Here is a 17,524-nt window from a genome sequence, read left to right on the forward strand (position 1 = left end):
GTACACTCTAAAAGGAGCCCAAAATACGAGTTATTTTTTTTGCCCCACAATGTAGATTCCACATTATGGGGTATCAGGATAAAATGTTACTTCTATGGTCAGATACCATCAATTTCCATGTTTTCCCTTAACTCTTTGTTTTTGGTATTGTTTGGTTTATTTTGTTATTTTTTTTCCTGGTGAGAAGAAAGAGTTAATTCCCAGGATTTAGGGGGATATAGACAGAAATAACTTTGAATATAAAGAAAAAGGTATAAATCTATGTTTTTAAAGGGAGATGACCTAGGGATGAGGAGAAACTATTTCATCCCAAGAGTACTAATAAATGAAAGTGGAAAGATGGTAAAAAAAAATTTGAAATGGAACACATTTTCTGACATTTCTATAAAAATGAATTTTCATCTTTAATCACAGTGGAACCACTGAATTTGAACTTAGTACATGATGTCCTATACTGCATTATAAAGTTAAAAAGAATATTTAAAAAGGTGAAACTGGAAAGAACCTTTAGACCTAACCAAATACACACAGAGAAATCTATACTGGAGGTGACAATTTTGAAGACTATGTTCCAGATATCTCAAAGAGAGTAAGTTCCAAAAGAATAGAAAATATTTGACATATTTACATACCTGAAAATATGCAAGAGACCTCAGAAACTACTAGCCCATATACCTACATCTTCATAGCTATAAAATCCTCTAAGTATTCAGTATACCTTTGAAAATTAAAAAAAAAAAAGAACAGGCAAGCTTCTGTGAATTATTTTCTGTAATAGGCCACATCTATGCAGTTACACAACTTACTGAAAGTACCGACAATAGAAGATCCTACTCTGTATGTTGATATCCCAAAAGCCTTTGACTTAGAGAAAATTTCAGGCTTAAAAGTTGTCTGCAGCAAGTCATCTCTCCATGCTTAACTATTCACATCATACAAGATGTCTGATAGATGTAACCCACAAAGAGAACTTTGTCCAATTGGACAGTCAACCAGCAAATATTGTCTAATGAGACATAATGATTATCATCAAGTAGGGTATAAAACAGGGGTATGTGTTGAAAACTGAAAATAAATAATTTTTTTTCAGCTTTTTGGAGGGGGAAAGGCAGGGCAATTGGGCTTGAGTGACTCGCCCAAGGTCACATGGCAAAATAAATAATTTAATAAATTGGGGGAAAAAAAAGAAATCATGAGCAGGCAGATTTCAGAAAAACCTAGAAAGACTTACATGCCCTGATGTTGAGTGAAGTGAGCAGAAACCAGGACAACATTGTACACAGTAACAGTAACATTGTGTGATGACCAACTTTGATAGACTTAGCTCTTCTCAGCAATGCATGGATCTAAGACAGTTCCAAAAAACTTGTGATGGAAAATGCTATCCAGAGAAAGAACTATAGAGTCTGAATGCAGATGGAAACATTCTATTTTCTCTCTTTTTTTGTTTCTTCTTTCTCATGGTTTTTCACTTTGGTTCTAATTCTTCTTTATAATATGACTGATTTGGAAATATGTCTAATATGATTGTACACATATAGGCTATATCAGATTGTATGCCATCTTGAGGAGTGGGTGGGAAGGGAAGGGGAGAAAATTTAGAATTCAAAATCTTATACAAGTAGATGTTGAATACTAAAAATAAATTCAAAAATACATATGAAAAAGAAGAAAGAAAAAAAACAAGGGTATGTATGCTTATCAAAGTGTGCAACAAATGTTATGGATGGTGTCCTGTGTGAAATAAAATGGCAAATAGATTACTTCTCTAGTTAGTCAGATATTCCTTCTTGTAGATGTCATTGTGTTATTGGCATCCAGCCCCAGTTCTCTACAAGGTCTCCTCAATGAGATCTGTGTCCACTCCAAAAAAAATAAAAAAGATTTGCCTAACCATGTATATTATAAAAACCAAGTGGATGAGGAACACACATTTTTCTAGATTTTGATGTGTATTATCCATGTATGGATGCGTGTATGTATGTATGAAATAGGCACAACTGATATAGTAAACCAGGTCCAGAATTGAAAGAGAAGAGAATGTGCTAGATTACATTTTAGAATTTGTACCTCACTTTCCACAGTCCCAGTAGTACATTAGTGTTTCATTTCTCCCACATCTCTGCCAACATTTGTCATTTTCCTTTTCTGTCATATTAGCCAATCTTACAGATGTGAGATAGTAGCTCAGAGTTGTTTTAATTTACATTTCTCTCATCAATAGTGATTTAGAGCATTTTTTTTCATTTGACTATAAATAGCTTTGCTTACTTTCTCTGAAAACTGCCTGTTCATATCCTTTGATCATTTATCAATTGAGGAATGATTCTTATTTCTATATCATATTCCTTGCCCTCTGGTTCTTTAAAGTAGAATCTGCTAAGTCTTGTGTTATCCTGACTTTGGCTTCATGATATTTGAATTGTTTCTTTCTGGCTGCTTGCAATATTTTCTCCTTGATCTGGGAGGTCTGTAATTTGGGTATAATATGCCTTGGAGTTATTTTGAGATCTCTTTTAGGAGGTGATTGGTGGATTCTTTCAATTTCTGTTTTATCCTCTGGTTCTAGAATATTAAGGCAGTTTTCCTTGATAATTTCTTAAAAGATGATGTCTAGGCTCTTTCTTTGATTGTGACTTTCAGGTAGTCCAATAATTTTTAAATTATCTCTCTTAAATCTATTTTCCAGGTCAGTTGTTTTTCCAAATGGATATTTCACATTTTCTTCTATTTTTTTCATTCTTTTGATTTTGTTTGATTGTTTCTTGATATCTCATGAAGTCATTAGCTTCCACTTGCCCAATTCTAACTTTTAATGAATTATTTTTTTTTTCAATGAGCTTTTGTACATCCTTTCCATTTGGCCAATTCTACTTTTTAAGGAGTTCTTTTCAGTGAATTTTTTGTGTATCTTTTTCTATTTGGCCAATTCTTCTTTTCAAGGAATTATTCTCTTCATTGGGTTTTTGTGCCTCTTTTTACCATTTGGCCAATTCTACTTTTTAAGGTGTTATTTTTTTCAGTATGTTTTGTGCCTCCTTTACTAGCTGTTGACTCTTTTTTCATTATTTTCTTGCATCACTCTAATTTATCTTCCCAATTTTTTCTCTCTCTTTTTTATTTGATTTTTAAAGGCATTTTCTGAGCTCTTCCATGACTTGAGACCAATTCATATTTTTCTTTGAGACTTTGGATGCAGCAATTTTGACTTTTTTGTCTTCTGAGTGTGTGTTTTGATCTTCCTTGTCACCATAGTAACTTTTTATCATCAGGATTTATTTCTGTTATTTGTTAATTTTCCAGCCCATTTCTTGATTTTTACTTTATTCTAAAGTGGGGCCCTACTTTTCAAGTGGAAGGGGCACTGTCCCAAGCTTCAGGTTTTTTGTGCAGTTGTTTTCAGAGCTAATTCTGGGGACCTATAAGTTTTTGACTCTTCCAAGTTGGAAAGGAGAGGTATATTTACTACTCTCCTGTACCTTACACTGGTTTATGAGAGACCAAAAGCACTGTTTTCAATCCTTGAACTGTGAGTAGGGTCCTTGCTCCCCTGAGGCTACAAGGTCTACTGTGCTAGTGCTCCTTTTCACACTGGCACTGAGACCCAGTATTGTGACCCAGATCCATATATGGGCAATGCAACAGAGTTGTCCCCCATAGTGCATGCAAAGTAAATTTTCTTCTGACCCATTGTCTGATCTCCTTACCATCTGTAGGCTGAGAGGTCTCCAGATCCATATATGGGCAATGCAACAGAGTTGTCTCCCATAGTGCATGCAAAGTAAATTTTCTTCTGACCCATTGTCTGATCTCCTTACCATCTGTAGGCTGAGAGGTCTGGAAACCACCACTGCTGCCACTGATTCAGTTGCCATGAGGACTGCCCCTGGTTTGCTGGGACTAGATCTGTGCTTCTACAGCCAGTGGTAGATTGTACTTCTGTCTCTCCCTGGTACAACAGACCTTTCCTGCCTACCTTCTAAGTTGTCTTGACCTGAAAATTGTTTTACTCCATCTTTTTTGGATTCTTCCACCGTAGAATTTGTTTAGAGTTAGTATTTAAAGATATTTGGAAGATATTTGAAAAGCTCAGATGAGTCACTGCCTTTACTCCACCATCTTGGTCGTGCCTCCTTGCCTGTACTAGTATTATAAAACCTTCCTAACTGGTCTGTCTCCCTCAAGTCTCTCTCTACTTCAGTCCTTCTTCCACCCAGATGTCATGATTTCCCAAAGTACAGGTCTGACCATATCACTCTCTTATGCAATAAATTCCAGTGGATTAATTTTTAGTTAATTCTTAAATAATCTCATATCAAATATCATGTAATCCTTATTTCATTCTTTTTATTTTTATCTTAGGAAAATAAAAAATGTCTAGTGATCAGTCAAAGGATAATTATTGCCTAATGACTGTTATAAGTAACTTGTGATATAGTATGAAAAAAAATTACTTATTTACAAAAAACAAATGGCCTTAAAACCAAAAGACTATTCAAGATATTTATGACCAGAAAAGGAGATGGGACTGTCATGCAGTGAGAATAACAGATAATAAATGAATATCCCAAGGGTTGTAATGATATTCGTGAAATATTAAAATGTATAAAAAAGTTTCTAGCATTTTAGGCATATAGTCTACAGAGTATAGAAGGATTACAGAATAAGAGATTTAGAGCTTCATAGTATATTCAAGACATCTAGTCCAACCCCCTCCTTTGACAGATGAGGAAAACTGACACCCCTAAAGGCAAAGTGATTTCTTTAGGGTCACACAGGCATAAAGTCACACAGAAAGAATTTTATTTCAGGTACTCTGATTCAAAAGCTCAAACTCTTTCCATTGTAGTAGGGTAAGCATCTCATTGGTTTAGAAGACTTGGGTGACCTACAGATCCATTCAATTACCAAACTAAGTCTAGGTCTCTTATGGGTGAATAGAAAGATGGAGATGTTTGAAATAAATCCTTGATTTCCTAAGTCATCATTATAGAGGTGAAACATTTCACTCCACAAAATAACTTGTGGTTAGGGATAGAATATAGGTTAGCAATTGGTCTGACTCAGTGTGACATTCTGATGTTACAAAATGATGGGTATTTGCAAACTGTTGCAATATCTTTCCTGTTTTTTTCTTACCTATTACCAATTAATTGTCTTGTACTTTAAGCAGAGTAAAAAGTGTTATTGGAAATGCATTGGTTCTCCTAATCCCATGCTATTTGAAAGTTTGGAGGAGATTGTGAATATTTTTTTTTCATTACAGAGGAAACGACACTATTGGAGATTAGATAGCAAATGTATCACACTCTTTCAAAATGATACTGGAAGCAAATATTACAAGGTAAGGAGGGATGCCTTCATTTTGTTCTGTATCACTTTCTGATATTTTTTCACGATAATGAAATCAGTAGAATGATATATATTACTTGTGGACGTTCATGTTTAGTCCATTTAAAGGTTATTTTTCTTGCTTCAATCTATATCACAATTTCATAAGAATCCTTTTTCTATGTAGTTTTCTAAGGATTTTTTCTAAAGGATAAAGGATTTCCTAAAGGATAAAGTTATGGTCTAATGACTCATCATAGGAATTCTGTTTCCCTTAATATAGTTCTCCATAAAAAAAAAATCCTGAGTCAGGTGATTCCTTCTCTAGAATGCCTGAGGCCAACAAAGATAGGCTAGAAGTGAATTCTTTTTTTTTTTTTAAGCAATTGGGGTTAAGTAACTTGCTGAAGGTTACATGGCGAGTTATTTCTGGGTGTGGTGCTAAGTATCTGAGCTGAGATTCGATCCCAGGTCTCCTAACTCTGGGGCTGGTGCTCTTACTCCTGGGAGTGAATTCTTAAAGTGAACATGCAGTTGCTATATGTATTGCTTTTTCTCTTAGCCCCTGGCACTATCTTAAAGATAAAGAAAACTTATAGAATTCCTCTGTTGTTTGACCAGTGTGTTTTCTTCCTTACAGAGATGTTATGGCATAGTGAAAAAGAGTGTTGGATTTTAAGTCAGGAAATTGGAATTCAATTCCCAAGACATCTACTATCTTTTTGACTGTGGAGAAGCCATTCTTTTGTAGCTTTTTTTTCCCCCAAAATTCAACTTTTCTAGGCCTCATTTTCCTCATCTGAAAAATGGGGGAATTAATACACATTATCCTTCTTGCAGATTGGTTGTGAGTTAAGTATTTTGCAAATATTAAAGTACTAGATAAATGGTATCCCTAAGTATTATTAGAGGCAAACCTTTCTATTTGTTAAGGATGCTCCTTCTAAAGGAAAATCTGATAGGGTATTTTCACAATGGAAGAACTCCCTGCTTATTCTAAATGCAATCTAGTAGTTTATATTCTCACATGTACTATACATTCTGGAAAGGAATTCTATTTGAAGACATATTCTAGACACTGACTATACTCCAGAGTTCAGCAGCATTGAATATTATGATTTAAGTTGCCCCCATGTGCACTGAACCTAACTTCATAAGCTCTAGTTCTTGCTTCAATCTCTGTATCACAATTTTATAAGATTCATTAGAACTAGATATGATAGGGAACCTTAGATTGAGACCAATTCAACCATTTTCCAAATGAGGAAACTGAGGACCAGTTTCACTCAGAGAGTATGTGGCAGAAGAGGGTTTTAGACTCATGTTTTGACTCCAGGTTCAACATTCTTTCTCTAATAAACAGCTGCCAGTCTTTTTATACCTGTGAGGAATTCTTCACAAAATTCAATAGATCAGATGAAATTAATCTCTTAGTTCTGTCAAGTTCTGCTTTACACATCAGACCAGACCCACTGAGGGATTTTACCTAAATCAACACTCTAGATTAAGAAATATAATTTGAATTTGCTTGATTAAATATTATTCACTTCTCAGCTAAGGAGAGTAGGCATGAATTCTGAATGGATTATTTTATTAGCCTTGAAACTAAGATTATTATTAATTTGTTTATCAGTAAGTAAATGCATCCTTTTCACCATTAAGTGAGCAGTAAATATGAGGAATCTCTTAGGATTCTGTAATGTTTGCTCTATTATAATGTTTTCCCTTTGTTCTTGTTTCTTGACCTGAACTACATTTTTCTTTGAAATAACAGGGAAAAGGACAACATTTTATCCAGCAAAGAATAGTGTTTCTTAAACTAGTGGCCCTTTTGATTTCTACTAAGAATTACTCTCTAGTCTTTTTATGTTGCAGTAATAAGTGTTGTTTAGAAATTCTATTCTTATTTTTATAGTCTTTTAGTATACTTTAAAAAGTCATATTTCTTCAAATGAGTTTAGACCAATATTAATTTTCTGTACTCTTCATTTATAGTACTTCTCACTTAAATTAGATTTATCGATCCTGATGTATATTAAAATAATAGCAATTCAAGACCTCACTTATTTATTCTTTTTGTACTTGAAAGACTTTTCTGAAGAATGGAGATTATAATGCCAGTATATGATAAAAATGCATGTGTTTTTTTTAACTAAATTCCTGTCAGGAATAGAAAAGATAAATAATGTTTTCTTTTCAGTGATGTTTATTGATATGTCCTAGGAGAACTGCTTTTAACAATTCTTTCAATTGACATATTTTTGATAATCTACATATAATCATTTATTCCATAGGAAATTCCATTATCTGAAATTTTATCCCTGGAACCTGCAAAAACTTTTTCTTTAATTCCTAGTGGGGCCAATCCCCATTGTTTTGAAATCACTACAGAACATGTAGTCTACTATGTGGGAGAAAACGTAGTCAGTCCCTCAAGCCCTCCACCAAACAACAGCATACTTACCAGTGGGGTTGGCACGGATGTGGCTAGAATGTGGGAGATGGCCATTCAACATGCTCTTATGCCCGTCATTCCAAAGGGAGCACCACCTGGATCTGGACCCAGTTTACACCGTGAGTTTGCCTTTCTTTCACTCTCATTCCATATGGTAACATGCTTCCAAGATGATGCTCATTTGATTAGTGATGTTGTAAAAAGATGGCAGGCCTGTGCCTTATCCATTTCTGCCTCTGTGTGTTGCTATGGCTTTGCAATGTGAAAAATCAATACTTACCTCAGAAGAATATAACCTAACATTTAGAAACACTTGGTATCTTGGTATGCCACAATCCCAAGAAATATGTTTTTTAAAAGTATGATTTTACTATCAACTTTAAAAAAAATAAAATTGTAGCACATTTATGTGAATCACTTATGCTTGGTTTAAGCATCAGCACCACTCTAGGGCTACTATTCATGCAAGAAAAAGGTGATTCACTCACCCTGATTGTGGCAGGTGTGTGTAAGAAAGAGTTCTGGCTGTTTGAGACAGAATCAATGTGAAACATTTCCTTCAGTCCTACCCAGCATGACACTCTGCACACAGTAGGTACCAAAGAACTGTTAATGAATGACAGTTTGCTCCCAGGTGATAGTTTATCCATCAGCAGCATCAGGAACATAGTGTCACAAATCAGCTGCATGCAGTCACTGAAGAGTAGATGAGAAAATTTAGAATTTTAGAGATCTATTTTCTCTAAAATGGTGATTTCTCTAAAAAAATTTCATACAGTACTCCTAACCATGAAGTTGGTGCATATACTCCATGTTTGGGGAGTAGAAGTGATGCATTTATTGATCTGTTATCCCAGTCCATGTATCCATCTTTCCTACCAACACAGATGCTAAAAGACTGTTAAATAAAAACTTAAAAGGAGTAGTTAGTTCTATGATTGCAGAGAGAAAAATTATCCAATAGGAATTTTCTTAGAAAATATAATTGTTCTGATTTACTTTAAAATAGGTAGCAATTTAATTTACTTTTCTTCGGCATTAACTCCAGACATCTTCTTTTTTGACTTTTTTTTATATGTATAATTCCAGGAGACATATCCATTAGTATCTCTGTATCAAACTGCCAGATTCAAGAAAATGTGGTGAGTATTTGAGAGGTTTTTTTAAAGTGGGGAAATGTATTTAAGAAAAAAATGCAGATAACGCATTTATTTTAATAATTCCTATTAGAAATATTTCACAGAATATTTTACAAAATCCATGCTTTGTAAAATGGAGATAATAATACTCACAATACTTACCTTACAGTGTTTCCAGAAAAGTATTTTTTAAACCTTAAAACACTATATTGATGTGATATTATTATTAAATGATTCTGAACAAACTAACTAACAACTTTGGGACTGGGTTTCTATATTTATAAAAATAATAGCAATACCACAGGAACACAGATGTAGAGCCTAAACATGACCCCTGGGTCTCACTTTGTGGATGAGGAAACTTAAGACTCAGGAAGATTAAATGGCTTGCCTAGGGTCACATGGATACTAAGGATCAGGGGTGTGAGTTGAACCCAGGTCTTACATCTTCTCATATTTCACATAGAGAACACACTTTGGCTGTTAGAGGGAAAAAATAATGTCAAGAGCGGGATCCAAAACATGTATCCATTCTGATCCTTTGGCAGCTGTTTTTCTAAGCCTGCATTATATGCTAAGGACCTAGAAATGCTTTTTTTTCCACTTGCATATACCCTAGTTAGACTCTGTAATATTCGATAGGTTTTATATGTCTGCTTACTCAGACCCTAAAGACACAATCTTTTGAGTCTATCAGTTGTATAGGGGCAACATAGATCCATGCTACTTGGAAATTTTGAACTTCATCGTGATTTTGTTTTTCTCAGGTTATTTTTTCCCCAAAGGCAAATAGACAAAAGATTCATTGATCCTTCATTATTATGGCACAGCATACTGCTTTGAGCCCTGTTTAGCCTCATATATACTTTTAAAAATCTAATTTCATGCAATTCCACACATTTCTGAAGTTTTCTAACTCGATGGACGTCTTTACAAGTAGGAATTAGGTGACATTTGGTGCCTCCAGAATAAAGACATATTGAACTCCTATAGTCTCAGCTGTAAGTCACCTTTCAGGAATGTTAGGTTTCTGATAAATCCAAGAAAAAAACAAAGTAGAAGTTATCCAAAGGCTACAAGGAAATGGGTACTCATTTTCCCATTAAGATACTTGCATCCTGGTGTAGGTCACTGTTTACTTCTATTAAGTTTGAACTTTAGTTTCTTACTCCAAGAAAATTTAAAGATAACTATTGCTACTCTAGGTTGGAACAGTCAATGTGAAAAATTGTGGGAGGGACAAAGCGAAAACTTCAAAATTCATCTAGTCCATTTTCCTTACTCCAGGCAACTTTGTGTTTAAAACTTCAAAATATTCAAGAAGATTCAAGGACTTAATAGTCAGATGGATCTGATAGTAGGAGAGAATTTTGAAAAATGGATCTTTGATTACAAAGGATAAAGGCTGAAAGAAAATATAATACGAGTCTATAAAATCACAAAAGGAATGGATCACAGGATCTTGAATATGTTCAAAACATAAGTAAACCCCCTCAAATAGGTACCTTAAACATTACTGCATGAATACAGTATAATCTAACCCAGACTAAAGTCAGGTTTCTCTTATATTTAATGTCCTTCAGCTCTGATTTATGTCTTTCTGATATATAATAACCCTAGGGACCAGTCTACTTCAGCCTTGGTGGCCAATTTGAATCTTCCTTTTCTACTTGAGTTCTTGCATATCACAGATAAATGTCAAATACTTTATACAAATAGTTTGCTACTAAGGACCTCACACAAATTACCCAATTAACAGCAAAGAGACATTAAACTAATCTGCACAAATCTCTGGAACACATATATGCCCACACAGAATAGAAAAAATATATATATTAAATTCTTTTTAAATATCTATAGTTCCAAAGTCACTGTCTTTTTTTCACTTTTTTCTATAACCTAGACTCTTGGAAAAAGAAGGTTAGAAGAATTTAACTACCAACCCCCCCTCCCCCAGCATTTAATTCTGACCAATTTCTCTCCTCTTTCCATGCCTTTCATTAGGACTCAATTCGTTTCCATTTCCATCACTCTACCCCACCCCTCTCAGGATGTGATTGCCTGAGAATAGAGATTACTTTCCCCAAGGGTGGACAATAGAGTTTTAATTATTCTTTAAGACTAGGTGACACAGTGAATAGAGCACTGGCCCTGAAGTCAGGAGGACCTGAGTTCAAATCTGGCCTCAGACACTTAACACTTACTAGCCATGTGACCTTGGGCAAGTCACTTAACCCCAATTGCCCTGCCTTCCCCCCTCCAAAAATAAAAAACAAACAAAAAAATAATGTAAAAACTAATTGAAATATTGACATTTCCACTAGTTTTCAAACTAGCAGTTAAGAGGTTGTAAACAAAGGGATAGCTGACATGTTGGCTGACAAAATTTGGGTCCCAAAAGACCTCAGCAGAGTGAAATTGTTGGTTGAATCAAATTAAATAAGATTCAATAGGGATTCATATAAAGTTCTACATCTGTGGTCTGAAAAATCTGTTTTATTAGTATCAGATTTGAGGAGTCTATGAAGGTGAGTGGCTGAATAGTCCTTTTTCTGACAAGGATATGAATGTTTTGATGGACTTCAAGTTTCAGCTGCTTCTCTGATGTGATGTGACAGCTACTGAAATATCTGTGATCTTAGACTTCATAGGGGAAGATTCATGCGCCTCAATGCTCTGCTACTCTGATTGAACCACATTTGAATTTGGGTTCAACCACCACAATTTTTAGGGACAATATCGATTAGCTGAAATGTCTCCAAAGGAAATTATCAATATAGTAAAGAAATTCCAAGTAATATGAGAATTATTTGAAGGATCTGTTGGCATTTAACTTCTAGAACAGAAGATTTGTGAAAGTAGGAAGACAGGGTTTTTTTCCAAGTATTTGAATGTCCATTCCATGGAAGAGAGATTAGACTTGTTTTCCCTGGTTGTAGAGGGCAGAATTACTATAAGTAGATAAAAGTAAGAAAGGGGTAGATTGCAGATTAATGTAAAGAAGATATTCCTACTAGAACTTCCCAAATAGAATGGGCATTTTTTGGGGATGGTGAGCTTGCCAGCTCTGAAGATTGTCAAACAGAGGCTGGATGACCGTATCTCTGTGGTCTGATATTATTAAAAATCACATTATTGATTCAAATGAGAAAAATTAAAATAGTCTCTGAATACCTTTTGAACTCTTGAGATTCTGTGGTTTTTAAGAAGAGAGTTACTCAGCTTCCTGACATTTTTCTATGGTATCATTAGTTGTTGGGTTTTTTTCTTTTACCCTTGTCTTAAAGGCAGTTCTCACCTTCAGAAAGCTTGTATCAGTTCCTTTCAGTCATTATTCCAATGCGGCTTTTAGACACCAAGAAGAACAAGTATAATCCTCCTTCTGCATGATGGGCCTTCAAATATTTGAAAACAGTTCTCATTATCATTACCCTAGATATTCTATTCTGCAAGTTCAATACCCCTATTTCCTTCAGCCTGTCCTTTTATTGACAGAATTTCCATTATTGTTATTTTGATCCTTCACTGGACATTCTCTACTTTATATCAATGCCTTTCCTAAATTCTAGTGTCTAGAACTGATCACAGTATATTCTAGATGTGATCTAGCCAGGTCAGAGTATCATCTGTCTTGTTCTGGACACTGTTACTCCCACTATGTAGCTAGGTGGCACAGAGGATAGAGCTCTGGGCCTGGAGTCAGGAAAATGTGAGTTCAGTTCTGTCTGTAGAATTGACTTACTAGCTGTGTGACCCTGGGCAAGTCATTGCCTCAGCTGTAAAATACACCTACCTCCCAGAGTTATTGTAAGGATCAAATGAGATAATACAAGTAAAGTACTTAGCACAGTGCCTGGTACCATTTCCTTCTTTCCTTAATAAAAATTAAGTTTTGACTGCCATACCACTATTGACTTAATAACATTTTAGTCCTATTACAGACACTTATCAGCTGTGTAACTCTGGAACGCATATGTGTATAGATATATACATGCATATATGTATGCATATGTGTGTACATATACATTCTGTTTATGTAAAGATTATTCTGCATTAAAACAAAATTCTCAAAGCACCTACTTTAATTATCAATAATAATTAATTTTTTTTTGCCTTCAACTAATAGTTGGTGTATATTGTGCTTGTTACCAACAGGATATTAGTACAGTATATCAGATCTTTCCAGATGAAGTACTGGGTTCAGGACAGTTTGGGATTGTTTATGGAGGTAAGACCATTCACTCAGTACTTTTTAACTTGTTGATTTAAATTTCTCAGCACTTGTATTTATTCATTCCTATTTATTATGTATCATGCTGGAGGCTAGGATGCTGATTAAGATGTCATCATAGTCTTCATGTATCCTCAGGTGGGAAAAAGGCAATACAAGGCACATGGGTCTTTCTTTCTTTTTTTTTTTTTTGCTTGTTTTGCTTTTTTTTGGTGGGGGGGAAGCTAGGGCATTTGGGATTAAGTGACTTGCCCAAGGTCACACAGCTAGTTTGTGTGTGTGTGTGTGTGTGTGTTAAGTGTCTGAGGCAGGATTTGAACTCATGTCTTCCTGACTCCAGGGCCAGTGTTCTATTCACTGCGCCACCTAACCGCCCCAAGAAATAAGACTTTTTTTTTGCTTTTTGGAGGGGGGAAGGCAGGGCAGTTGGGGTTAAGTGATTTGCCCAAGGTCACAAAGTCAATAAGCATTAATTGTCTAAGGCCAGATTTGAACTCAGGTCCTCCTGACTCCAGGGCCAGTGCTCTATTCACAGCACTACCTAGCCACCACACATGGGTCTTTCTAAATAAAAGTTTTATGGATAATCAATGTAATGTTTCTATAAAAGCCTTATAAGCAGGTGTGTGTATACACACATATACATATATACATGATTTGTTTAATTACTTGACATATGTATCTTTCATATGTATATATCTATATCTATCTATCTATATGTGTGTATACACACACAAGGGTCACATATATGAGAGTAAACATGGTATAGTGTATAGCAATAGCCTTTCAGTTGGGAAGACCTGTATTCAAGTCACTCTGACATACAAACTTGGTGACTATGGGCAAATCTCTAATTACCCAGGCAAATGTGTAAGACCTTAAATTAAAAGACAAGTTGCTGGTCTTTATCAGTATAGAGAGTTTCCACACTGGTGAAATCACAGGTTCAGATGGATGGATATATGTGTATATACACACAAGTATGAATGTATGTATGTATGTGTATCAGATATCTTAATTTACTTTTTAAGATTTTATTTATTTTATCTTTAATTTATGAAATAAAACAAGCATTTCCATAACAGTAGAATAATAAAAAAGATGATTAAACGTGAAACTGCAAATCTGTTGTGCAGAACTTTGCTGTTCCTTTTAAATATACAATAAATTTTTTCATAGAATTTTCTTTTTTTTCTTCCCTTCCCTTCCCCCCACCTTAGAGATGGTTACCATTAGACACAAATGTATATGTGTGTGTGTTTATGTACGTGTGTAACATAATTCTATACATACTTCTATTTATCAATTATCAGTTACTTTCGTATCAATTCAGACATGGCTTAATATTGCTCAGTTAATTTAATTCAGTCATCTTTGACCAAATTGAATAAGTCATGAAATACTCCATTAAAATGATCAGAAAATATATCATGTAAATGTTCATGCCATTTGAATTTTATGCTTCATTAGGCTCTAATGTCTTCAAAACTGTCAACATTTGTTCACAAGAACACCTAAGTAGTCATCTTATTTTTTTCTCCCTGTGATAGTTTCTTGTCATTGAACTTTTTTACTTCTATTCTCTAAGTTCTATCCAGGTCATGTGTATCTTTCAGTTATTAGTACAATTCTTTCTTCGTTTCAATACAAATGGCCTTCAGCTCTGTGTGACCCTGTTCTGTTTCTGCAGTAATGATGATGTAATAACAGAAAAGGGAATATAGAAGGTCCTTAAAATCACAAAGATGTTAGAGCATCTATAAACATTAATTTAACTTTTGATGATGTAGACATAATATTTTAGTAATTGAAACCATATCAATATATTCGCATTCTTGGTACAAAAAAAAAAAAACAAAACAGAAAATGTAAGGAAGTTGAAGGTAAATGAAAGAATGAACACCGTTGAAAGACAAGAAAAAACATCACTTCATGAGAGATTTGGTCTTGCTTGGCAGTGTTCATTCTGAGCTTAGCACAAATGTCACAATAAAACTAGTTTTGTAAATCAGTTTTTGTTGCTGAGAATGAATAGGTAGAAAATTCTTTGAGGAACGTGACAAAATACTCCATCCAGGTGAACAAATATTGATGCACATACAACTTCATTGCAAAGGTAACTATATAAAGAAGGATAAAAAAACCTCTACAATATAGTTTAGAGTCAAGAAACAAAAGAAGTTAAAAAACAAGCAAAAAGTTAAATTAAATCTGAGTTTCCACCTTATACGTATCGTATTGGCAAAATTGACAAAAAAGGAAAAATGACAAATTTTGGAGGGGCTGCAGGGAAAAAAAAAACATATAAATGCCTTGCTGGTAGACATGTGAAATGGTAAGACAATTCTAGAAAATTATTTGCAACTATGCCTAAAACTTGCTAAATTGTGTATAACCTTTGACAAAGAGATGCCACTATTAGGCCTTTCACATCAAAGAGGTCAAAGACAGAAAAAACTGACGGGCACACACACACACACACACACACATACACACACACATTTACAACAGCTCTTTTTGGGGGGATGTAGCAAATAATCAAAAACTAAGGAAGTGCCCATTAATTGTGGAACAGCTGAACATCTTGTATATGAATGTATTAGATGACTTTTTATTGTTTTGTGAAAAAATAAATTTTTAAATATAAATAAAAATAAAAATATATGGACAGTATGATTACTAAAATGAAGTGACTGAGAAGATCCAAAAGTTTCTGATACATAGGCCCGCTTTATTTGCTCTTGTGAGATTATTTGAAGAATCAACATTGAATCAGCGTAGTGTAGTGCTGTGAGTTAGAGGTCCCAAATTCAAAGCGTCTCTCATCTGATTACTATCTGTGTGAATGTGAGGTCATGAAGGGGTTGACCCGTATCAAAAGTATCAAACATTCAGCTGCTGCCACAACTCCCCCAAATGTTCCCTGAACCAGATTAAAATGTAATTGGGAAATATTTAGCAAAATAAATAAAAAATATAATAGAAAAGTGATGTTAATATGTTTTTTTCTAAGTTAATATGCAGCCCACAGGGACCCTGCTTCTATTTGAGATGGATGCCACTAATCTAAATGTTCTTTAAGGTCCATTACAGTTCTAAGAGTTATAATTTTATGATCACCACATATTTCAGAGGTATCTCTGATAAAACTATGAGAAAACAGAAAAGCATTTAGTGATATTTTCACCATTCCTTCACAGTTACACAATTACCTGAAAGATATAGAAAATACTTTTTGGGTATCAGCTAGGTGATGAAATGGATAGAAAACTGGACTTGGAGTCGAGAGGACCTGAGTTCAAATCCAGTCACAGACATTTACTAGCTCTATGGGCAAGTTACTTAATCTCTTTTTGCCTCACTTCTGCTGGTCACTGTTTGTCTAAGATAATGCATGTGATTCAACACAGCAAGGTACCTCTCCCTCAATGTGTTAACCATTTATATGTCAAAATTGGCATAGACCAATATCTTACACCATTTACCAAGATAAAGTCAAAATAGATATATGACCTAGATATAAAGAAAGCTATTACAAAAAATTAGAACATGCAACATATTACTTATTAGAAATGATGAGCTCAGTGATCTTAGAAAAACTTGGAAGGACTTGCACGAAATAAGGAGGGCAAAATGAGCTGAACCAAGAGAACGCTGTGTAAAGTAAAATCAATATTGTTTTAAGAACAACTTTGAGTGGATAAGTCACCCAAATCAGCTATAAAGACACATGGACAAAGATGCTATCTGCATCTAGAGAAAGAAATGATAAATAGAAGTACATATATAATAATTTAACATATATGTACTAATTTATGTCTAATGGTAACTATCTCTGGGGGAGGAGGGAAAAAGAAAAGGAAAAAACTTTCAAAATAAATTTATATGATAACTTTATCATATATTGAAAAGGTATAGCAAATTGTACATAGTAGATTTTCGGTTCCATGTGCAATCATCTTCTTTATTATCATATCTTATGGAAATAAATGCTTGTCTTATTCTATAAATTAAAAATAAAATATTTTTTTAAAGATTATGCATGATTTCTTGATAATAACTTTAATGTCTATCAGGTAAGACATAAATAGGAAGTTATGTGCTCATCAAAAGGTATTCTTCTCTGTGCAAATCCAAATAGAATAGGATTCCTCATAGATATCTTCTGTATATAGATGTTGTCACCCTTTGGATGCTGCTGTTTCTAGATGTCATTTTGGTAACTGCATCAAATCCTGGAATATTACAGGGTCTTCTCAAAGTGATTCCTAACAATACAACAATAATTCCAATAATCTCTAATTCTAGCAATAATTTCTGCTAATTACAGAAAAATGGGAAAAATGTCTGTTTTCTAGAAATAAAAGT

The 17,524-nt window shown here is 34.3% G+C and overlaps 1 protein-coding gene across 1 annotated transcript in view; it reads left to right on the top strand.

Annotated features, from left to right (window-relative positions):
* The window catches only part of PRKD1 (protein kinase D1), a 430,367-nt gene that overhangs the window by 349,137 nt on the left and 63,706 nt on the right, over nt 1-17,524 (top strand). The window contains exons 9-12 of the mRNA XM_069106011.1: nt 5,267-5,344; nt 7,626-7,905; nt 8,876-8,928; nt 13,081-13,153. Of these exons, the coding sequence (XP_068962112.1) occupies nt 5,267-5,344; nt 7,626-7,905; nt 8,876-8,928; nt 13,081-13,153 (484 nt within the window). The remainder of the gene's footprint in view (nt 1-5,266; nt 5,345-7,625; nt 7,906-8,875; nt 8,929-13,080; nt 13,154-17,524) is intronic.

This window comes from Petaurus breviceps, unplaced genomic scaffold (assembly GCF_028583685.1).
Source record: "Petaurus breviceps papuanus isolate PSGF00001 unplaced genomic scaffold, PetGlider_PUasm1.0 77, whole genome shotgun sequence".
In the NCBI taxonomy this organism is placed as follows: domain Eukaryota; kingdom Metazoa; phylum Chordata; class Mammalia; order Diprotodontia; family Petauridae; genus Petaurus; species Petaurus breviceps.